The sequence below is a fragment of the Grampus griseus genome (assembly GCF_964374135.1).
Source record: "Grampus griseus genome assembly, chromosome: 3".
Classification (NCBI taxonomy): domain Eukaryota; kingdom Metazoa; phylum Chordata; class Mammalia; order Artiodactyla; family Delphinidae; genus Grampus; species Grampus griseus.
In genome coordinates, this window is record NC_139019.1 from 113,823,530 (window position 1) to 113,849,015 (window position 25,486).

The following is a 25,486-nucleotide window of genomic DNA, read 5'->3' on the forward strand; positions in this document are numbered from 1 at the left end:
GCATTCTTTCCCCTCTCTGGCCTCCGTTTCCCCTCTGTGATGTGAGAAGGTCAAATGGGATGATTCTCAAGAACCCTCCCAGCAGAACAACAAGGTTGATGCGAGGATTGTGGCGGAGCACCCTCCTCACCCTCAGCGCTCACTATGATTCCGCGCAGCTCCTAGAGGGGTCCTCGCTTAAGGAACAGCCCGACGGATGAGACCTCACCATGCGGGCACCAGCAGAACGGCGCTCCTGATTGGCTTCTGGACGCCAGCAAGACGCCCGATCTCAGGTAGCACATAGCCTTGTAAATCACTCAAGGAGGTGATGGGGATCATCATCCCTCCTAAAGGAACTCTCAGTTTCCCCTCAGGTTGTGCTAAGGCACACAGAGGCTCCCGCCCACCCTGCACCCCCTCCAGACCCTCTCTCTCTCCTAGCGATCACCTCCCTAAAAGCCCAATTACCATCTGTCTGTCTCCAGCTCTCTTTTAAAAGCTCTCTTTTAAAAACCACCGATACGTGGTTTAACTTCTACTGTATCCACTGAGCATCGAAATTACCTTCTGCTACCAGGGCTCATTAGGCCAGCGCCGGGCATGCCCTGGCCACATGGCCGATGTTCCTGTGGGGCTTAGCTGGGCACCAAGTTCACCAGAATCAGGATAGGACAGGACGCCATTCTGGAACAAGCGTCCTCAGCCTCAGCACTATTGACCTCTTGGGGTGGATAACTGGGTGGGGATTGGGGGTTGTCCTTTGCAGTGTAGGATGTTAGCAGCATCCCTGGCCTCAACCCACAGAGGCCAGGAGCACCCGTCCCCCCACTCCCCACCCCCTGCAGTATAAAAGCCAAAACTGTCTACAGACACGGCCAAGCATTCTCTGGGGGGTATTGAAACTACTGTTGAAGAAACATCAAAGGTATCGGGAACAGAACCCAGGCTACAGAGCCAGATGGGCTGGGGTTCAAATCCCCACTCAGCCACCAAACCACCTACGTGGACTTAGGCAAGGCGTCTTCTTTCTCTTACTATTTATTCAAAAAGAGAGGCTGACAATAAAAATTTTTAGATGACAGTATATGAAAAACTGCAAAGTAAAACTGCTCATGTCCCTTCCAGCCCATTCCTCAGAGATAAATGGTTACAATTTGGTGTTAAGGTATTTTGTACGCAAATACAAGCACATTCATCAGTTATATACGTATATAAACACTTTGTTTCACATAAGTAAAATCCTATTAGGTACAGTTTTGCTTTTCACATTTATATCATGAATACTTTTCCAGATGACTACTTATGAATTTCCTGAACCCTTTTAAAACCTGAATATTCTACTCTCAAGATTTGAACCCAGTTTTCCAGTTGTAAACAGGAAGAACCTGTTTTCTTTAGAGTTGTCAGTATTAATGGTTATATGCCTGTGCGCACACATTTTTTAAAGAGGACTAGATAGTACTGGCATAAAATAGGTGCTCAATAAACAGTAATTACTTTTTCCGACAAGTATTAACTCAGCACTTACTTTGTGCCCAGTCCTATACCAGAACCTGGAAATACAGAAGTACACAAGACATATAAGCCTTGTCCCGAAGAGATCACAGTTTACCAGGGATACAAACAGTAAATAATTCTGAAAATTTATTAAACTACAACTGTGTAACAATGCAAAGCATAGACTATTAGGAGAGTGTGATCTAATCTAGTCTAGGTTTCCTTGAGTAAGTGCCATAAACTGAGACCTCAGGGATGTGTTGGACAGGGGGCCAGAAATATGCTAAGCAGAGGGCACAGAACGTGCAAAGGCCCTGGTGCAAACTATTTGCAAATTATTATAATATTATAGTATTAATATTAATACTTAAAGGAATAGTCAAATAGCCAAGAGATGAAATAACTAAAATTTGCTCTTAGTTACAATTCGCCTATCTCCCTCCATACTATCTGAAAAGTTATATCACCCAGATAACTTTCCATTTTGTACATTTAAAGAATCACACTTATATAGGAAAACACAGTTCTCTAAGAAAAATGGAAAACATACAAAGAAGAAAATATAAACCACAGAGTTATGAACATACCAACAGCTAAGAATATTCTACAGAAAAGCTCCTATAGCACGATTAACTAGACGACTGGCATTATCATTTCTGTTTTTTTGGGGGGGAGCGGGGTAGGATAAGTCTTGGTGATTTCCATAATGGTATATAAATGATGTCCTTGCAAAAAATCTCTATCTGTCAAATCCCCAAGGAGTCAAATACTGGTGTTCCAGCTCAGAACTCACTTCTGTGTGCAGTTCTGGAGGAGAACATCCCAGTCACCTCCCCCGCTTTGCCAGGTCAGTTGTGAAACTCCCTGGAGTGCACCTCCCAGCATCTTGGCTTTGCCACGGGCACTCAGCTCCACTGATACTCAGCACATCAACTAGAGAGAAGGGATCTAACATGTCCTGAGCTCCTGCCATGGGCAGGCACCAAAGTAGAACCTTCATATACATTTTGCTCAATTAATCTCTGACTGCAACCAAATAAGGTAACTTTAGCCTTCTGCAATTTACAGACTGAAGTCAGGGATGTTAAGTAACCTCCCCAAGGTCATAAAGTGGACTCACAGTTTAGATCTAGGATAGGATGACTCCATCTTGGATCCATGCTAACGCTAAGCAGACCAATCTCACCTGGTTTCCCATCCAAGAACTCCCGGTCTGATCCCTGCTTACCTCCTGAGACCAGACCAAGTAGGCAGGGTTTCAGGGCTATAATGACCAGTTGCTGGGGGCACAGCATGAGCGCAAATATGCAAATGTTTCTACTCCAACTTTGCGTTCACTGATGTAATCCTTTTCCTTTGGGTCACCAAGCTCTCCCCTTCTAACCTGCTCCTGCTCTTGAATCACTGTGTCGGTCCCTGGTCTCTTGCACCTGAACTCCTTTGATAAGCGGGCCCTTCATAACTCGCCTGATTCCTCTGTTCATGTAAGGCTCATTGCCCTGATACCAAAACAAGACAAGGACAACACACAAAAAAGAAAAATCACAGGCCCAAATCACTGATGAATATAGATACGAAAATTCCTCAATAAAAATGAGCAAATTGAATACAGCAACACATTAAAAGGATCGTACAACATGATCAAATGAGATTTATTCCCAGGATGCAAGGGTCGTTCAACCTGCAAATCAGTCAACATGATACACCACATTAACAAAATGAAGGATAAAAAAAATCACATGATCATTTCAATTGATGCAGAAAAGCATGTGACAAGTTTCAACATTCATTTATGATAAAAATTCAATAAAATGAGTATAGAAGGAATATACCTCAACATAATAAAGGCCACTAAGACAAACCCACAGGTTAACATCATATTCAACCAGAAGTGTCTTAACTGGGACGATGAATGTAAAATTTTTAGCAAAATGCCTGACGGCCAGCACTCAATAAACACCAGCTGTAAATATTATCATGACTGCTACTGTCATAACAACTACTACTAAAGGAAGTCTGAGATAAGGGAAGGCCACCCATCATGGTGTGTTCTCCTCCCTTTAAAGTCTCCCTAACATTTGGTAAGTACTTTATATGTGCTAGGTCCTTTGTACTCTATTTCATTATATAAGCAGAAAAATCTATGAAGTGATTTCACTATAGCGTAGGAACCTGGAATTAGATAGGCCTGAGTTTAAATTCTAGGTCTGCCTTATTCTCGTTCTCTAACATATTTAGACAAGTGCTTTACTAGTCCCAAGCCTCCAAGTGTATGACTTTTTCTATCATCAGTCTACCAAAGCAGTTTGGTAAAAGTAAAGACTAGTTACACGACGAGTCTGCTTTCCGGATAAGCAAGAGCACCGCGGGGACTCACCAGGCCCCTCTCTGGAGGACTTTTAGGGCTTCACTTTGGCTCAAGGCAACTCTGCTCGTTCAATGAAAAGGTGTAGAATGCAATTTAGTGAGTCTGTGTTCTCCAGGGGACACAGCATAAAGAGGGAGGTGGACCCCCGAAGACAATAATTTTGACTTTCAATGTGCTAGCCCTTGATTTTCCCAAGTGCTTCCTAGGGAAAGCAAGGCTTGGGCATTATCATTTCTGACTGATACCCCACCTCCCTCCCCTGACCTGATGGTTCAGCTTGAATGGCATTAGAGGCAGGGATGGTCCCTCCCATTTTTCCTCCAGAGCAGACCCACTCAGTGTTGACCGCTCAGTGTTGACACTAGGCACATACTTTCCCAACACACCATAATCCCTCTTTTTGTTGTTGCTGTTGTTAGTTTCTACTTTATCTTTATCTGAGAGTTGCAGGGTCTCTCCCTTGGTGTCTGAGATAGCACAAGGTTCTAAATATCTCGAGAGTCATCATTTGATATGCTAACAAAACCACATTTAATCCTGCCTGCACTGCAGAGTTCTCCAACAACATAAACTCAGTGAGACGACAGGCGTTTGTCAAAGCATGCCTTTGGGGCTGTGGGAGGGGATCCAGGGATGTGGCGCTAGACTCTGAAACTGGACAACAGCCCAGGGCAGGTTCTAGGCGTTCCTGGAGGACGGAGACCAGCCTAATCTATTCCTCCAGGCCCTCCATGGCTTCTCTGTGAAGAAGAAGGCTTCCCCAGACCCACTTTATTCACTCCCCCTTGCTCCATCATCTGAATGTAAGACGAAAACATGTCTTTCTCCACAGAGGACACCAATCTTTCTACGTGAGCCTCACGCTGATAAATCGCAGTGCATTTGGAAATTCATGCCTGTATCTACGGCTCTGGCAAAATAAAACATAGCACCAGGGCCGTTTATTCCCCAGCCATTCTTGCCGAAGACAGCAGAATCTATTCAAATGCAGTGCGCAGGAATGCAGGAACCGAAGCCTTCAACTGACTAGATAGATTACTTTCCTTTACTAGGAACACCCAGTAAGCCACCCATTTTACTTTCTCAGTCCCTTGTCTTTGCAGCGAATGAGGCTTCAGTCACCTCTGGTCAACCCCACCTACGGATCAGGAATCCATACACAGGTGCACAGACATCGCTTTGGTGAACTGAATCCACCTCAGATGCACCAATCAGGCAAGTCGTTTGAGAAAACCCTAAAGGGGATAATTTCTATCATAAAATAAATGATCGCTTCTCAACAGACCTGCCTTATCTTAGAACTGCACCAACTCAAAGTCAGAAGCCATGTCAGTGGTAAGTAACCCCGCCCCCATCCAGAGTTTGGTTCCCTCAATCGGGTGGTTGGCCGGTCTTAGGTGTGCACATCCCAGCAATGGTGACTTTACCCCCCCCCTACCCCGAGGTGGCCCGTCCCATCCCCACACAGCTGGGGCTGTAAAACAGCCAAACTTGAACTCAGCCAAAGTCTGTCACTTGGCAACTCCCACCCACTGCTTCCAGGGCTGTCCTGTGGAACCAGACAGAGCCCCTCAACTCTCTCTCCACAAGCAACCCAACAAATATCCAAGTGCAGCTATTATACCAGAAGGAGTTCAAGACGCCATGTACTGTGCTGGCTTAATATGGCGACTGGCCCACATCCCTGTGTCTTATCACCCCACTCCTACTTTCAAAACTATACATAAAGCACTTGAAACCTTTCCTGGATGAAGAAATCTACACCTTGCTGTGACGACAGAATGATGAATGTTCACCCCTAATCTGGGAGTGTAACTGTGTCATCACTAACTGGGACTTTCTCCTCCGGGCCCATCACTAGCAGAAAGGACTGACCTCTCTAAAAGTGAAAATCATCATTATTAGCAGATGCCTGCCGACACTTATATGGCCCACACCCCCAAATTGTATTTTTTCCTAAGGGAAAAATATATATCTTTATTTGTCAAATAATATATCTTAGCGGTACTGCTGAGAAGAGACACGGCTGAAAATTAGGCATTCTGTGAGTTTCTACTGAGTTCTCAATGAGTGCTTCACAACACTTGTTTGAAAATATTCCAGAATAAAATTCCTATGTCTATGTGCTGTGGCAATATGCCCAAATCCTTCTACCATGAGGACCCCTTTTCAACTGTCAAAAAACACCTGTAAACGGCACCCTCCCCTTCACCCTCCAAAGGTAGCTATCATGTTAGTAGTTCTGTTGATGGCTGAGAATTTCATAACAACTAAACCTAATAGGAATTTGTTAATACTTTTTTTTAAACTTTTTATTTTATATTGGAGTATAGTTGATACTCCAATGTTGTGTTAATTCAGGTGTACAACAAAGTGATTCAGACATGTATCTATTCTTTTTCAAATTCTTTTCCCACTTAGGTTGTTACATAATATTGAGCAGAGTTGCCTGTGCTGCACAGTAGGTCCTTGTTGGTTATCCATTTTAAATACAGCAGTTTGTACATGTCCATCCCAAACTCCCTAACTATCCCTCCCCCCCCTCCATCCTTCCGCCCTGGTAACCATAGGTTCCATAAAGGTAACCATAAAGGTAATATCTCTCAATAAAATGTCAATTTTATTGAGCACATCAGCACCTGCCCACATTTGAGAAACAGGGCTGTAAATATACAAGTGTGTGCAAGGAAAGCGTTTCCCATCCTCGGAAAGCCTAAGTCACGTCATAAAGCTCCCATGTGACATCTTTGTGGCCCCCTGCGGTTCCAGTGGTACATAGGGCACAATGCTCACGTTCATAATCATCCACTGTCTGTGGGTCTGAATTTACTTACAGGCTTGGCGTGCAGGAAGGTGACTCTGCGTTCAGGTATCATAGTTCTGGGTTGGATTCGGCATGTCTGACTGAGGACATTGGCTCCACCCACCACTTGGCTGATGAAGGAGACCCATTTGCTTCCACTAATTAGCAGCAGAGATGATCTGAACTCCCTGTTTCTGCCAGGAAGAGCCCAGAACTCTCTGTTCCCAATGCTAATCAGTTACCAGAAACAAAACAATCGGAGTATTCTCTGATGGAGACAGGCCATCCATTCTTCCGGATGTTGTCAATTTTATCCATGTATCAAGCCAGACCTTTAGAAGACTGTGTACTCTTTATTAGCCCGGCTTATCATCGAATTACCTTATAGAACTGCACTTTGGCACTATGCCATTGGCATACACCGAGAGATCCTGGAGGAAGCAATGGTAAAAACTTACTGTGGTATTTACCGTCAGACACTGTCAAGAAAGTGGTCCATGCCCACACAACTCCCTTTTTGAGAACTCACTGAAGGAAGGCATCTCTGGTCTCCATACCAGGAACACCTTGTATTTCTCATGAAAAGCTACCTTTCTTTCATCTCATGGGCACATAAGGCCGTGTGCTTCCTTCCTTCCTTTGGTTATTAGGAAGCCCCAGGGCCCGCTCTAGAAGTGCACAGAAATGTACTGTGTGTTTTGAGTACTACCCTTGCTGCAGCTTTATTTAATTCACTCACATCTTTTCCTTAGATCCAAATGCTGTCATCTATTTATTTATTACCTGATATTATACATTCCTGAAAGTTATCTTTTCATGAATAAGACAGAAAAAACATTTTTAAGAAAAGACAGAAATGTCAGGTTATCATCATTTGGTTACAAACCTGAGGACAGCTGAGTGACATTTCAGGTAAGTTTCTGCACGGAAACTGAGCATTTACAGACCTGAAGTGAAGGTAGCAGGAGAACTCAAGTGCATTTATCTCCACATTTTGAAGTGAGAGGGAATGACAGGGGCTGGGGTGGAGGCCAGGGCTCGTGGGTGGCACAAACCCTGGGCCACTTCGGGGCTAGAATGCCGGCTCAGAAGGACCACCCTCCACCTAACTGGGGTCTTCTCCTCTTGGCATTCAGTGCATCTGACATTTCCCACCTTTCTGATCCCTTTCTACCAATATTTTTTGGCCAATGAAGAGCCGGAGCAGCACAGGGCCAACTGCTGTACACAGCATTCGTCTCCTGCTGAGGGCTCCTCGGGGATGCCACTGCCCACAGCACTGCCCCAAGCTGCCCCACAGCGAGGAGACTCGGCGCCTCACACAATCACCGCAAGATCAAAGGGACTTGGCTCGGCTCTCTGGGACATGGTTTGTGTTTCTAAATCCCCCTAGCACCTTATTTCGTGTGAGTTGTGTGAGTGCTTGTGAGAGCATGTGAGAGGGCAGGGGTGTGTTTCCCTCTTCTCGAGATTAAAACAATCCACCTGCAAGTGGTGCGGGAGGCCGCAGAGAAACAGCAGTAATAACCCAGAGGTCGGCCCAGCATTCGGGCTCCCCTGCTCATGACACGTGGCTGCAGGCCTCCTGGCCTCTAATCGTAGCCTGGCAACAATGACTCCATCGAGGCCGCGTGCCCCTGCTCTGCCAGACACTGCCTCTACCCTCGGGCCTCCCTGCTGTTCCAGGTCAGAGGCACCTCAAGGACCCATCAGCCTCCAGAGCCTACACACCACAGGCAAGAGACAAGGTCTGACAACGAGATCCTCAGCTCTCCTCTAGGAGAATCCACAGACAGTCCAAGGACATATTTACCCTCTTCTCGTTTTTTTTTTTTAATAATGGATTTATTTGCTAATACTGATGAATAAGGAGTTTTTACCCACGTACAAATACTTCTTCATTTCTCGATCCTCTGCAGCAAGCAGAAGTCCTGGCGATGCTGGGCCCCAGCACCCTCAGGACCACCCTCAGCAACAGCTGGGTCACGGTCACTCTCTGGAGGTGGAGTAGGTGCTGGCTTGTCCCAGACCCCACGCCCCACCCCCAGTGTTCCTGCACCAGACCTACCTCACTGTCTGCAGTCCCCACTCTAAGGGTATTTCAACATCAGAAGGATCTGGAGAGATAACTGGCGACAGAGGGAAGCAGCCTACTGAAGTCATGACTTACATTTTCTTCCTCTCTCTTAATAAATGTATTTTTTTTAAAGCATCCCATCAAACTTCACTTCTTTGGTAACCGAAGTCGCACCCGTCAGGAAACGTTTCTTTCTGTCAGATGCTGTCCCTCCAGCTCACCTCCCAGCATCTACCCATCCTTAGAAAGGCTCCGGGTCACTTTCTCCACCATCCTTCTCCTGACTCCCACCCAGGAAGGGCTGGCTGTCCCATCCCCCGAGCGCCCCCATCTGCAAGACTCTGTCTGGGAGCCCCAAGCACACACCATGGGTTATGTATTTCACGTGTCTCTCTGTCTCTCTCTCGGCTACACAGACTACAAGCGCCCCAAAGAAAGCTGCCGTCACATTCCTCACCATGTTCCTGCATGAAACCAACTCAGCACCTACTAAGTGATCAGTGAACAATTCACTGATCAATTAGCTCACACACCAAAAGGGAGACGCAGACATATCGAAACCCCTAAGAACTTCTCACACTGAGAACCCAGAACAAAACATCAACCCTCCTCCTTTTACCAAAGCCTTATTGCCTTTCTCACGTACGTGATAATAAGACTGGATCAGGCACCACATCCAGAGTTTTACAGACCCTTCGTGTCACAGCTGTGAAAAACAACATAATTTCTATTTTACAGATAAGGAAATTGAGGCCCAGAGAAGTGAAGCGTTTGCCTAGGTACACACAGTTATTAGAGGGAACAGCTGGAGCTGAACTCAATCTTTGAGACTGCAATGCCCAGGGTCCTCCCAATACATCACACTGTCTTTCATCATACACGGTTATCAGGGCAGGACAAACATTTGAGAGGCCTCCAGCAAGGAAGTGTTACATAACACACACTGAAGAACGTTAACAAAAGCAAACTCTGGACCTTAGGCAGAAGAGCTATGGGGCACAGGTGATACTGGCGAGTGTTTCTCCAGGCAGCCATCTCCCATTGGGAAAATGCTCTCATCCACTCTGTGGTCTCCAGTGAGGAAATTTACCCAGCATTACTGATCCATTTAAAAATTCAACTGACAGGGCTTCCCTGGTGGCGCAGTGGTTGAGAGTCCACCTGCCGATGCAGGGGACACGGGTTCGTGCCCCAGTCCGGGAAGATCCCACATGCCGCGGAGCGGCTGGGCCCGTGAGCCATGGCTGCTGAGCCTGCACGTCCGTAGCCTGTGCTCCGCAATGGGAGAGGCCACAACAGTGAGAGGCCCGCGTACCGCAAAAAAACAAACAAACAAAAAAATTCAACTGACAGTTTTTCCCCTATTGAGAATTTCCCCAAACCAAGGTTGTTTCATTAGGACTCAACAAATACTATGTAATTAATTCAGGGGCTGTTGTTCTAGCAGATGGAATAGCCGAAGGTTTGGGTTTGCTGCTTCTTTTTTTTTTTTCTCTTTTTATAAAACTAACACTACGTTTTATGAGTTTGGGGAAAGGTGATAAACATGTCTTTTAAATGGATCTGTTCGTGCTAAAAGAACCTCTTAAACACAGTAATAGAAAGCCACAAGCGCCCCATAATTGCACAGGAAATTTTACTAGCCTTCATGATTCCATCCAAAGGGTGGAACACAACCCAGAATGGCTTTGGCTCCTTGGAGCTGCCAGGCTACTGGCAGCTGCTAGAGGAGCCAGAGGAAGCCGGGAACTTAACAGCCACAGTGGCCGGCTCCTGTGAGGAGATGGGGCTTGCACAGGGGTCCCCGGCAAGGCTGAGCTGAGAAGAAACTGAGCTTTCCTGGGCACACGCCACATACCAACTCCCCGGCTCTCTGCAATCATGAGCTCGCACAGTCATCACAAACGTCCACCAGATGGATATCGTTAGCCTAGATAAGTCACATGCCTCAAGTGGATGTCCCACATTCACGGGGGAGCTGAGATTTGAACCCGAGCCTTCTAAACCCTGGCTCTTTCCTCCACCTCTTGCAGTGCCCACAGGACTCTGTGAGAAAACAAAGTACCTCCTACTCTGGTCCTTTCTGCTTTTTATTCTGAGCCTCCCTCCCCACCCCTGATGGTTAAAAGGCCCATTTAATTCCATTGGTTTTATTGAAGCGATATTCATACCTCATTGGTTAAACTGTAACCTTTGAAATAAGAGCATCAAACTTCAAATTTTTCATTTTTCCTTCCTTCATGAGGAAAACATACACAGATTCTACATTGCCTAAAACCACGATAGCTTGGCTATCAGAAGGAAAGGACTTCAGGGGCCACCTGGCCCACCCGTTTTATCGCAGAGGTGGGCAAACGGAAGTCAAGAAAGGCCAGTGAACCCCAATAAAGATGTTAAAAAAAACAAAAGAAAGGCCAGTGATTTGCCTGAAGTCGCACATTTTAAGAGTGGCAGAGTCCTGTCCCACCTTGGCCTCCCTTGGGGGACACCACACTCTCCAGGCCAAGGGACTGGATGGACGAATCAGTCAGCATGTGTTAGAAATGCTAAGAGAAAGCAGCTCCAACAGCAAAGCAAATGAGACAACATAAATGTCCACCAACGGGGGAACCGGTGGGTAAACTGGAGCATATTAGTACCACAGAACATCACAATATAAAGGAATTAACTGTATCGACAGCTAACCAATCGAAAACGATTTCCAGTGAAATAAACAGGTTAGAGGAGAAAACATTTACTTCTATATGTATAACAGTGTTTGTAGACATGCACGTATGACATAAAAGGACAAGAACATGGAAAGAAAAACATGTTAACGACACGGTCACCTTTAAAGAAAAGAAAACGGGAAAGAGGACCAAGGAGGGGCCCCTGGGGGATTTCAGTCTTATATCTGATGTTTTATTTCCTTAAGATAAGCAGACAGGTAAAGGCAGCCAGAGATGAAAGATAAAACATTCAACTTGATCTAACTTCAAAGCAGATAGGCTGAGTTAAAGGAGGAGCAAACCAATATTTGAATTAGCAGTTTTCTGCTTCTTCTCTGGCAGAATTGACTTGGAAAATTTAAAAATCAACACTTGAAAGTTTTAAAAATAGTAACTATTGTATCGTCATAGTCAAGAAAGAGAAGGAGAGATGGCAAGAGGTGAGAGGCGGAGGTGTCTGGAGTGAGGTGTGAATGTCTGGGGCAGGAATCGGTTATTTTAAATAACAGGAGCTATTTCTGTTAAGGGGAGAGAATGGTCCTTAACTTATGTGCAAAGGCAAAGGCGAGAGGGAGGAACCAACCAGACCAAACATGAGGGAACCCGGAGAAAATTAAGATGCTTCCCACAAGCCGGGCCAGCTGCCTCTGAGAATCAGTAGCCCGAAGGAGCAGATAGGATGAACAGATCCTTAAACACTGAAAAATTTTCAAGGCCCGACGAATGCAAATCAGAGGCTCCTTTTGGGGCGAGGTTAAATTCCACATCAAGAGGAAAGCTATGGGGATGGAAGATTTCTATAAAGCCTATCATGTAAAATTTCAGATTAATCTAGAGGGAAAGAAATCTCCTTCTAAAGAAAAATTTTAGAAATAAGCAATCCTGGCTCCGCCAGGAGCTCTTTAAAACTCGGACAAAACATGTTGCTGTGATAGTCCACGGGGCTCTGGCTCCAGAAACACGGCTGGAGCACAGGAAGTACTCTCTCCTTTCGAGTTTTAGAATTTTCGCCTGAAAACAGTTCAGGGCTTTGGTGAGGATTTGAGCTTATCAGGATCTTGGTATAATAGATTGGAGGTCAAAGGGCAAGGTTTTTCTTCTTTTATTCTACTCAAGTGAACAGCATGAGTGAAAGGGGACCCTGCCTTCCGGAGCTTTATTTTTATCTGGAGATCAGTTTCTACAGGTTCATATTCTGCTCTGAAGATCACCAGCATCATCTGAGATTTAGTCACAGCCAGGCCGCTCTGGAGGAAAAATGATTAATATTCACTCCAGAAGGAAAAACGTTATCTTTTAAACCTCCACACTTTACCTAAAACATTCATTTATTCCACATTAAAGAAACCCACTCGTCTCAGAAAAAGTTCCATGATAAAATCCCCTTCAGTCATTTTTCCTAAAATGGTTTGTCCCATCAAGTGGAACTTCTTACCCAAATACACCAGTGGGTTCTTTCCTGAGCGGACCATGGCTGCAGTATGGAACCTAGATTAATTTGCATTCCATCACTGCAGGACATTTTCAGGTAATCAGAATTTTATATTAAAGTGATGCAATGGTTTTATACACAAATTACCTTCTCAACCCCGCAATACAACAACAATAAAAACCTTTCACTTGGCAAAAGCATTATGAATAAGCTCCAATTTTCTTTTTCAAAAAGGACTGGTCTAGGGCTTCCCTGGTGGTGCAGTGGTTGAGAGTCTGCCTGCCGATGTAGGGGATGCGGGTTCGTGGCCCGGTCCGGGAAAATCCCACATGCCGCGGAGCGGCTGGGCGCATGAGCCATGGCCGCTGAGCGTGCGAGTCCGGAACCTGTGCTCCGCAATGGGAGAGACCGCAACAGTGAGAGGCCCGTGTACCGCAAAACAAAAAAAAAAAAAAAAAAAAGGACTGGTCTAGAAGTTTTGAAGCTGCCTGTTAGAATTCACTTTGCTCCTTGTTCATCCCCTCCCTCAGTGAATCCCCAAAGCAACACCTTTTATTTTTGTACACAGTATTGATTGTGGTTCAACCAATTCTCTCTTTCCCCTCCAGGCCCTTTGAATAACCTTCCTCATCAGCCACCGGACTCCAAGGAAAAAGAGGATCTGTGAGACTGCACCCTCAGCGTCACACCGAAGGGAATGTTGGTCAGCTAAGGCTGGGGGTGCCCTGATCCACAGTCAACAGACACAGACTGAATGAGGCCAATCGGTAGCAAAAACTGTCATCCCAACTAAAACTGCCCTGTGTCACTAGGGTAAACAGTTGACATCATATGAGTTTCCCAGGTCAATACTTTTCGCTTCCCCACCCTGTCACCCCCAGTACGGACACACACTCCGTGCTGGTGTAAGAACTTGGACAGATGACTAATGATTTATAATCCCGAGGGGCCCAAGAAAGACCTTCTTTAGTGTGGTCCCTACTATCTAGCATAGGGGGTTTAGACATCAGCATTCGGTACCTGTTGAATGAATGAACGAATGAATGAGCATTAAGAGCCTGAACCTTTTCAGCCCCAATAATGAGGATGTGGAGGTGCAACGGCAATGACTCACCTAGCGTAAGACAGGCCACCTCTAATTTAGCCCGGGAGCTCCAGAGCATTACAACTGTGAGCGCTCCCATGAGGGAATACAAGAAGAAAGAAAGAAAACCTGCGTGGGAAGGGAGAGAAGCAACACGGAAAGGCAGCTAGACAGGAAGAGGAGGGAGCAAAAAAGATCAATTGCTGGCTAAAACAACACTTAACAGAGCGCTTGCTATCTGCCAGACACATTATCTCATTTAATCCTCTAGGTGCTCTTATTGTTACCATGTCCAGATGGGAAGGCTTAGAATCAGAGAGGTTAAGCAACTTGCCTAGAATCACACAGCTAATAACTGGCAGAGTCAAGTTCCAAATTTAGAGGATCTGACTACAAACCCTGGGACCCCATACTGCACTCACCAAAGTGTATCCCACAGAAGATACCACTTTTTCTGGGGACATGACAGGTATGGTGTGAAAAAAATAACAGCAAAAGCATGTGGTCAAAGGCAAATTTAGCACATGGTAAGTTAAATGGGCTTCTTTACTAAAAGACTTCTTAGAGCTTTTAAATTGCTAACAAACACTGTGAATCTCCACGAGATGAACAGAGCATATGTGTGTCCCAAACTTGTTTGCGCAGGGACTGTTTTCTTGGGGAAGCATCTTGCTGGACCAGATGCCACTTTCAGAAGCATAAAACTCATGTCTGCTCAACACCCACTCTATGTTCCAGGTTTGCTAGGGGCCAGCGTAGGGAAGGTGGCAAAGGCAAAAGCGGCAGAGGCCACCCAGAGCCCTCCAGGCTCGGCCAGCCTCCTGCAGAGGGCCGCTCTGAGGGCCCCAGTCCTCCTGCTTATAGAAGCCAGGAAGCCGTCTGCATCTGCCAGTTGCCCTCTTGAACTATACAGCCTGCCCGACTCCCGCCAGGGCAGCTATCTTTGTGGACTTCACAAAGGAAATTTCTCACCTGAGTTAATAATTGTTGCCTTCAATTCTGAACCCCCTTCTGTCCCTTCTGTGAGGAGATTTGGCATTAAGTCATCGCAATCAAAAAGGATAGACTACTTTATCCAAATCTCAGAAAGAGTTCTTAGAAAAGCCTCAAGGTGACAGCTATTATACTCCACTCAGAAGCATTAATGATCCTCTTAAAGATAACACGTTAAAGACGTTTTCAGCCTTGTGGAAGGACACCTCCAGTGAGGTGCTTTTCTTCTGACTACCTTGGAGTCATTACATGATAAGTGCTTGCTCTGTGAAGCCCTGTTGTTCAAAGTTCAGCCACTATCCTCCAGCAGAAAGAGCAATTACAGGGAAGTAACTATTTCTTGCATACTCTGTGGGTCCTTACTACTCACACCAGTACTTGAGACAGTCAGGAGCTACAGGGCATTTCAGAGGTCAAGCGACAGAGCTGAATGGTTAAGTCTGACCATCGGTGACCAAAGCCCAGGGATGCAAGGCAATGAATGATGCAATGGAGAAGTTACCTACGAGTCCGGTAGGAGGGGCAGCATTTAGCAGGTGTGTCTTGGGTTCCGAATCACTGCTGTTGAGCCACCAAACTAGGTCCTCTAAAGTATTGCCTTCAACCTGTCACTCCTCTGCTCAAAAACTCTCTATGGGTCCCCACTGCCAAGAAAACAAAGTTTAAACTTCATAGATTGGTATGAAATGCCCTTCACAGCCTGCCTCAAATCCACCTATCTGGCTGCTCTCTACCAGAATCCCCCGTGCACGGCCCTCCTTCCCCTTTTCTCCCCCTGCATTTCAAGCCCATTCCACACCCACCTCTATCATGAAGCCACTTCCACCTCCATCTCAGAACATGCTTGTCATCTGGCCCTCTAAAATGCTTTCCAGCAAGTTCCATTTCTATAAACTGAAAGTCATCCCCAACCACAAAACTGCCTGAACCACGTCGGATTCTTTTTTAGCTCAGGAGGGGAAACGACTTCTCTCTGCAGCTGACGATCTCCACTGGAGCTCGGCAATCCTCCTATTTGCTGGCAGATGAAATGCCCGATCTCTTCCATGCCTGTGGTTTATATTGCGCCAGGCTGTGTCAGCGCTGATATAGTAACCTCCCATTTTTATTGAGCGGCACCCAGTGTAATTGATGACATCTGCTGGAGCCGATATTTTAAGTGAAGGCTATTCTCAGCCCTGCCTGCTCTCCCCCCAGCTCGGGATATAAATAGCCAACAGCAGCTACACCTGAGGTACAAAGTGGGGCTTCTCAGCTAAGGTCCTCAGTTATACCCCAGAAAGTCGTGAGGTTTTCTGCAAGGATTTATCTCAGCAGATCGAGCTTTCAAGCCTGCAGAGCTCGGAAAAGAGGGAGCAGGGGCAGGATGCTGCTGGGTATGGTTGCTAACCTTCCTTGGAGAGAAAAATCCTTGTTTGGACTTTGTGGTTAGACAGATTTAAATAGCATGTTCAAAGGAAGCTATCATTTATATCATATATGTAGATATATCATTTACATATATGAAGTGACAAATGATGCCCACCTTCGTGTATAACCTTTCCCAATGCGAATTAGTAAAAATTAAAATGTTCCTTGGTAAAGTTTTAGTATTTGTTGGCAGGCCTTGGGGAAGAGTAAATCTGGCATTTATTTAGGCAACACTTGATCCTTACAGGACTAGCACCTAAATCTTTTTCTGGACTGGAAAGCGTCAGTTCATGGTCGCGATCACCTGCGGTACCTCCATAAGAAAGATCCTGGTAGGAGTGTTTGCAGAAGGGCTCATTTACCAGGTACACACAGGGAACGTGTTGCTCTACATCTGAGTGTTCTTCCAACATGAAGGTGTAGCCTTTTGAGAAATTTTTAGAAATTTTGATCATCTTTGATGGAAAATTTCTAAATTACAAATACTTTCATATGTTTTACTGTGATTTACTGTGATGATTCAGTCACTGTTAAAGTTGTTAGTTCTCCAAAGAAGACATCAAGATGGCCAACAGGAACATGAGAAGATCCTCGTCATTGCTGATTATTAGAGAAATGCAACTCAAAACTACAATGAGGTATCACCTCACACCAGTCAGAATGGCCGTCATCAAAAAGTCTACAAATAACAAATGCTGGAGAGGGTGTGGAGAAAAGGAAACCCTCCTACACTGTTGGTGGGAAGGTAAATTGGTGCACTATGAACAGTATGGAGGTTCCTTAAACAATTAAAAATAGAACTAACATATGGTCCAGCAATCGCACTCCTGGGCATATAATCCAGAAAACACGAAACTAATTCAAAAAGATACATGCACCCCAATGTTCATAGCAGCACTATTTACAATAGCCAAGACACGGAAGCAACCTAAGTGTCCATCAACGGATGAATGGATAAAGAAGCTGTGGTATATATACACAATGGAATACTACTCAGCCATAAAAAAGAATGAAACAATGCCATTTGCAGCAACATGGGTGGACCTAGAGATTATCATACTGAGTGAAATAAGTCAGACAGAGAAAGACAAATATTATATGATACCACTTATATGTGGAATCTAAAAAATAATACAAATGAACTTATTTACAAAACAGAAACAGACTCGTGGACATAGAAAACAAACATGGTTACCGAAGGGGAAAGGGTGAGGAAGGGATAAATTAGTAGGAGTATGGGATTCACAGATGCACGCCACTATATATAAAATAGATAAACAACAAGGATTTACTGTATAGCACAGGAAACTCTATTCAATATCTTGTAATAACCTATAATGGAAAAGAACTGGAAAAAATATTTATACCTACGTATAACTTCATCACTTTGCTGTACACCTGAAACTAACACAAGATTGTAAATCAACTATATTTCAATTAAAAATTTTTTTAAAGTTGCTGAAGTGTGAGGCCCTTGGAGCCCACTGGCATAGGTATAGCCCAGACGGGGCCTCCAAAAGAAAGCCTCCCCTAGCACCTGCCCACAACACACACATGCATGCCCACTAAGTCTCCCACCTATAGTCTCACCTGCACACACCTGCATCATAGCCATTAAGACATCTCCCACCGCAACTGTTCACTGAGCTATTTCCCCACTCCCCACTCTGAGCTCCTCCTGGATGGGCACCACAGGTTTTCTGTTTTATCCCCAGGACCTGGCTCGGTGCTTGTTCCAGAGTGCTAGGTCAATAAATGTTTGAGAATGAATGAATGCATGCACGTATGAATGAACAAAGTGTTGCACTACTTGAGGGCATACGCTAAATGTCTATGCGAAAATTTTAATGCCAGTTTTGCTTGCAAGAAAACCAGAGTCCGGTTGGAGTGACCCATTAAAGTGACAAAGGAGAGAGCGGAAAGGGGCGCCTTCTATCGTGTTACACGTCAACGCTTTCCTTGACTTCTTTGTGTCAAGTTGACCATCGTGACCACATCAGATACTCAGTCTACAGAACTGAAGCTGATTCTCAGAAGCGTGAACCTTTGAGACTCGGTAGGTAACATTTTCCCTCTGAGTTGCAGCATTAATTGCATATACCTACTTCAAGTACAATCTGCCACCATTTCAGCAGCAGGGTCTGTGCCAACAGCAGCCCCACATGGAACAATAGAAACAGGGATGTGATTCACAGCAGGTCCTCGCTGTGTCTTAAATAGCTCACAGGAGGACAGAGATTTACAATGGCCTTCAGGAGCCTGGCTTTGTGCTTGCTGGTATGAGTGGAAAGAGCCCTCTGAGGACCAAGCTAAAACCCAAGCGGTCAGTGAGCTGCCCCTGAAACAAGCTTCTATTTAGAAACACGATGAAGTTATTTAACAAATGAAATATCAGCGCCCCTGAAAGCCTCCCGGGATTAGCCTATTTCTAGACGAGAAAGTTTCATTTTTGTGGCTCATGTGAATTGGACAGCGTCTCCAGGCACAGTCTGTTCCATGAATGAAATCACTGGACTCAGCCCAACAATTCACCGGGTGAGTCTGATAAGCATTTTACTATTTGGTTTCTTTATGTGTTTGTCCTCTAACAAAACCAACCAATGATTATAGTGGTCAATTCAATAAAAACATGTTTTAATCAGTCTTAGGCAATCTCAGACAAATAACCAATTTGATAAAAATAATTTCTATCACCCCAGTCAATTCAGTCCACAAAAGTCAGTAAAATAAGACAGCCAGCTGGCCTTTAAGGGAAGAGTAAATCAGCATTCAAGGAAGGAAAAATGAGACAGCATTTCCCGTGGAATATACAGCAAGAAAAAGGGCATCCTTTACCTTGGTCAAAAGGCTTGTTGGGGTTCCAGTTTCTGAAATAATCATCCTATATGAGGAAAAAAAAATGGAAAACAAAGGTCAGATTTCAAGAAGCTTCTCACACAAATGCATAAAAAGCTGCCTTTCCCCCCACCTCCCAAAACACAAAGGAAAACACTAAGGGCTTAGAAATCTTTCCAAGGCATTCACGTGCAATCAAAAATATCAATTGACTTTTTAAGTTCTTGTCTTTCAAACTGTATGGATTATACCCTAGGAAGAGTTAATACATTTCAGCCTAATATGGAAACAGCACTGCTCTTCCTGGTTTGACAGATAAACGGAGACACCTTCCAGGTGCAAGACTTATTTGCCATCAATTATACCGCTAGTGGTGATGCCTAGCTGTTCTCACTTGGGATTAAACCTCTGTGTTTGTAACCACTGATAATTGAACTGTCAACATTTCTCCTACACGAAGACATGTAATTCTGGCCCACAATTCCAGTCTTCTAACACTCCCCAAACCTAAAAACAGAGGGCCATTCAAATGTGAGAATTAACCACAGGCATATATTCAGCTTAATACCATGTGTCCCAGGTGTGTAACGATAAAAACACAAAGGCTGGCCAATCTGGTTCATTCATAACCATGTCCTTCTTGCATGAAGCTTGCTCCGAGGCTAGACACTTCATTACTTTGAAAGTGCAAGGGTCCAGGTCACTCACTTCTCTATCGTCACATTAACCTCTTCCCCACTGCTAATAACCCTTCCCTTCCAAACCTCCACGGCCCACTCTTTCTCCTCCCTGTAAGTGCTCACCCACCCCACTGCGGCCGAGCACACCCACTCTGTCAGCTCAGCTCAACTGTCTGCAACATGCAGAGGCCTCACCCGTGGAAAACACCTCCACAGCCATTTTTAGGGCATGTGGCCCCATGCAGTTAATTCCCTCCTGCATACACTCAAATGATCTGCTGGATGTGTTTTCGGCTGGTACTCTGCAGGCTGCAGTTCCAGAAAGCTGGCCAAAATGAGGCCTCGACATCTCTTCTAGAGAAGTTCATTTAGATCAAAGTGCACAATTAGTTTCAACTATGGTCCATGCCATGCCGTCTCCTGTGGCCGTTTATCTCCGACACCATCTCCTGTGAATTTTATCGGCCTCTGTGTCATTCAATTACCTGGCTTTATTAGATCCTGGTTGCGTTCACCTAAGCCCTTAAATAGATTTTAGGAAACTGGATTTAGAGTAAAATCAGAACATTGCTCCTTGGGCAGTGATTCCATTTTTCCAGAGCGTGAATAAACATGAACGGGTTCCTCCGGATCCTGGGGAGTCAGCATTAAATCATTTTTAACTCTGAGGAATTGGCCCACTTTGCTCCGGCTTTAAATTTATGGCATAACTGGTCTTCTCACCCATCTGGTTAGGAAGTCTCTGAGGTCTACACCATGAAATATCACTGAGAAAGTTTAAAAGAATCCCTCTGCCACCTCTCACTCCATTTATTATTTTAAATATAATCCTAGTCTTTTGAATTATGTGGCAGCCAGAGTTAATGATTCTAAGTTAAGAGCCGGATGATTGGTGGGAAATGTACCACTTGATTTCTCAGCTTTGATGGCCAATATACTCAGCCCCAAATATAAGCAAGTGACTCAGACATTCTGCTGTTCACAAGGGCAAGAGAAGAGATAACCCAGGATGAACTCACCCTCACCACTGGAGAAGAAACAACAAAACCTCTGTCCTTCCAACTGTGGTTCATCAGTGCCCTCTGCACATCCAGAGGATGGTACCACCCAACCAACCGCAGTCTAAAATCATGGGAACTCTTTTCTACTTGAACATGCTGTTCTAATACATGGAAGTCCTTGGAAGCTTAGGATGTGTGTCTAACAAGGAAGGACTGGAGCCAAAGACAAGTTCCTCTGCTTTAATTTCACAAGTCACATTCCCTTTGATATCCAAGTGAGGTTTGAGCCGGTCTCAAGAACTGGATATTCCCTAGTGATTTCAACATGCGTTATAACTTGGATGGAATGTGAAGCATTCTTCTGGACCTTGCCACATTTCCAGGCTAACTATAACTGCCATTTTTACATATTTCTCGGGGAAAATCATGGTTTTAAATATAAGACCTCTAAAAGTGGCTATCTGCATGAGAATATTTAGAAACTCATTGCACATGTAATAATACTGCCTAAGTGCTGCCCAAATGTGAAGGTACACCTGAGTCAAAGCTCATTGTGCAGAATGAGTCCTTCAAACAGCCTCTTGCCCGGCAAGGCCAAGTGGGGAAGGAAAATGATTTCCCTGCATCTGATTGCTTTTGACCTGCCTTAGGAAAGCGGGCGCCAAAGCAGAACCCAATGAGCTAGCAGCCCAGACAGCCTTGGGTGTGACCGCTGTGGCTACAGCTGAGAGAGAGGCACCAGAGCCCACTTGGGGGATGGCCGCTGAGCACGGGCCACTTAGCGGTCACTGCAGCAGCGAGGTCCAAATGTGAGTGGCCGGAGTTCACGGATCAGCCTTCCACACTGGACCAGCCAGGTCTGCAGACATGGGCAGTCCAAGCAGCTGGGCCTGTGCCAATCGATCCATTCTGCCTCTGGGGCAACGTCTGATAAGGACCATAGTTGATACCATCCAAACTCGCGCGGAAAAAGCCAAAGCTAGAAGAACGCCCTTCTAGAGCTTCACCTCACCCCTGAGTCCCACTTAACAGTCAGTGCTCAAGGGACAAAGGACGACTGGCTGGTCATTTCTCCAGGGCTTAACATCCACGGGCACCAGCCCAGATCTTCCTTTATCTTATCTTCTATCTAAAATTTTTAAATATAGCATATATTTTAGGTTATCCTAAAACAGACCCAGGAATTGCTGGGCTGTTGACGCTTCTACCTCCTTTCTCACAGTGGCAAATCCCACCGTGGGAAGCAGTGTGCCAGCCCCACACCACCCAGGTGCTGCCCGGTACCTAAGTGCATTATGCTGCGTGGACCCCAGAGCCTGGTCCAGAGACCAGAAAAGCACAGGACTTGAAAAGCCCTCACCTCTGATCTTCCTCCTGGCCCAATAAAGATGTGGCCTGTTAAAATTCAGACTGCGGTGGCAGGCATGGCGGATGTACTAGATCACACTCGCCAGGCGAGGTGTATCCGTCTGTGCTGGCCTCTTAACGGGTAATTTTATCTCTACTAATGAAGCTTTTAAAACTGACTTGCAAGGACCTCAGCAACAGTTAATTCTTAAAACATACACCTAAATAGAAGTTCGCATACCTAGATACAGTTATTTATTAAATTCAATAACTCCTATTCGTGCATACTACAGGCTGAAGAGTGAAGGGTGGCAGTGTTACCATGCCTGTATATTTTATTGGCTACACTGCACAGGATAATTATATCAGGCCTCTGCTGGACAGGGCAGAGAACAGTCTTCCTCTAAATTCTCACCATACGAGGAAGGGCTTATTCCATTTCATGATACCACTTCGAAAATGAAAATCACCCAACTCTTTAGGGACTGTTAAAACCTGGAAGAACCTATAAACTTAAAAAGACTCTCAAATTTGAGCATACTGAGTTATGTCCAAAATCATGAAACATTCCAGGTGAGCATACAGTCATAGTAAAAACACATCAAAAGTCAGCATACCTAAATGTCCATCAACAGAGGAATGGATAAAGAAGATGTAGTACATATATACACAATGGAATATTACTCAGCCATAAAAAGGAATGAAATTGGGTCATTTGTACAGACGTGGATAAACTTAGAGAGTGTCATATAGAGTGAAGTAAGTCAGAAAGAGAAAAGCAAATATTGTATAATAACACATATATGTGGAATCTAGAAAAATGGTATAGATGATCTTATTTGCAAAGCAGAAATAGAGACACAGACGTAGAGAACAAATGTATGGATATCAAAGGGGAAAGGGTGGGGTGTGAGGAATTGGGAGACTGGGATTGACACATATACATTATTGATACTATGTATAAAATAGACAACTGCTGGGAACATACTGTATAGCATAGGGAGCTCTACTTAATGCACTGTGGTGACCTAAATGGGAGGGAAGTCCAAAAGGGAGGGGATGTCTGTATGCGTATGGCTGATTTGCTTTGTTGTGCAGTGGAGGCTAACACAACCTTGTAAAGCAACCATACTCCAGTAAAAATTATTTTTTTAAAAAAAGCACACAGATCACAGTAAGAAAGCGACCAATGATAACGTCTAGAATGACGAAGAAGGGAGTGGAGCTGGTGGTGGAGGGAGAGTCGTGGGAGTGATCATGGCCCCAATTATTTTTTTAAACCCTCCACTGCTGATCAAAAGAGGTAAAACCATATTCATTTCACTAAGTAAATATCCCACTAAACACAATACTGGATCCTGTGAAATTATCGGCACACAGTGGCTGGTGCAAAGGAATTTAACTCTGGTTTTTCAACTACTTTAGAGATACCCTGTTTTGATAAACATTCATGGGAAGCGAAATCTTTTTAAAATATATACATATATAACACATATTATATATATAAAAGATATTAATAAGGATATATTTATCAGGACATGTTAATAAAATACGTATATATACATATATACCAAAGGACATTCTGATCTATAATGCATCTTCCAAGAAAACTTTTAAGCCTCCCTACCATGAAATGATGCAAAAATATTCCTGCCATAATTTTAGTGATTAAGTCTCCTCATCATGGATGTCATAACGAATTGGAAAGTCTCTGGGTTTAGCCCATTTTGATTGGGAACCTGAATTTTTCTTCCCCTGTCCCACAGCCCCCAAATGGCCGATGCAATTTAGCTCAACTATTCCCCAGGGGGTTGCCTTTCCGGAGATGTTTATTTCAGCTCCAAAGAATGTCAAAGCAACTCTGAGGAAGAGACGAAGTGGCACAATCAAATGGAAACCACTTTTGAGACCCAACTGCTTTACTCCCACTTATGAAGATGATGATGTAATTTATATATACCTTACAGCTTTAGCTACTACAGATCAAAGACACTTCGCTCTCATGGAACAGATCATTTCTCCTTCACACATATTTTAGCTAAGTTGTTTGAACACTGAAGTATCACCTGAAGATTACCTGAGGTAATAAAAATTACCAGCCTAGAAAATAAATGGAAGCCTCATTTGTCTCGACCAGGAGTGAGCAGTGGAGACATGTACAGAAGGAAGTAAGGTGAATTGAGGGCAGGCAGCCCCTTGGGGTCATCTGAAGACCCCCTGCAGATAAATACAAAAAGGAGAAGCATTGCCCTGCAGGGCCAGGTGGACTAAAGCCAGGTTTATAGATCCTAGATGGAGGTTAATCCCACTTTATCAAACCCCAAACCTTTACAAAGAGATTAGTTAAGGGGCTATAGGCAAACTGCTTTCCAAAGGACTCAGTGCAAACTAGTTATTTTTCACACTAACTGACTGGGGAGAACAGGAAGGAGGGGTGGCTGGCAGGTGGGAAAAGTGTCTCTGAAATGATAATAGAAGTCACTGGAAATGTGAGATTTCCAGATGACATTATGTAAGTGCATCAGCTGTATGATGGGAAATTTTCCTGTAATTTCAATTTGTGTGCGGTGGAAACCCCTACTAATCACGCTGCTGAGAAATACAAAACATTCCATCTATTGGGAAGAAACTAGCGTCCCAGACACCACCTTACCTCTGAGCTATTTCCAGTCACATCTCTGGGCAAGCAATGTGCTGTCGGTCTCCTCTCCATCAGGCCTGTCCTGCCCACCCCTGGTGAAGAGCCCCAGTGACAATCCTTCTGAATGAAGTGATCGACCAACCAGCCCAGCTTGGACAGTGACTTGAGGTCCCCCGCCCACCCCCCATCCCTCCACAGACCCCACTCATGCGAACCCTGTACACCAGGGACTGGAAGCTGGGCCATTCATACATCTTCCATTGGCACATATCACACCCACACAGCTGGGCCCGGGCTACTTCTGAACAGGGATGAACAGTAAGTACTACTTACTCACCTGCACATTCCCCCAGGGCAACACTCAACAGTACACAGTTAAGCCCTGGCCGAACTGTATATAATTTAAGTAAACTGTTCCCGCTTTAACATCTCCGTATCCCTGTGAAATGCCCATGACTGTTCCCCGTGTGCACGTAAGGACAGGTGGGTGTAGGTTTACACAGACACTCTAAATCACCTTCTTCCTGAATAGAGTGATTCTTTGATAAATTGGTCTGACATTTGGTATAAAGTCCTGAAGGCCTCAGACAAAATGGTTTAGAAAATAACAATGTCAGTTGCTCTGCTC

At 44.8% G+C, this 25,486-nt stretch overlaps 1 protein-coding gene across 1 annotated transcript in view; it reads right to left on the reverse strand.

Moving 5' to 3' along the window:
* Positions 1-25,486, reverse strand: part of SPOCK1 (SPARC (osteonectin), cwcv and kazal like domains proteoglycan 1) — a gene marked incomplete at both ends in the record, with an annotated part of 555,003 nt that overhangs the window by 277,091 nt on the left and 252,426 nt on the right. The window contains one exon of the mRNA XM_082652183.1: positions 19,190-19,235. Coding sequence (XP_082508309.1) covers positions 19,190-19,235 — 46 coding nt within the window. The remainder of the gene's footprint in view (positions 1-19,189; positions 19,236-25,486) is intronic.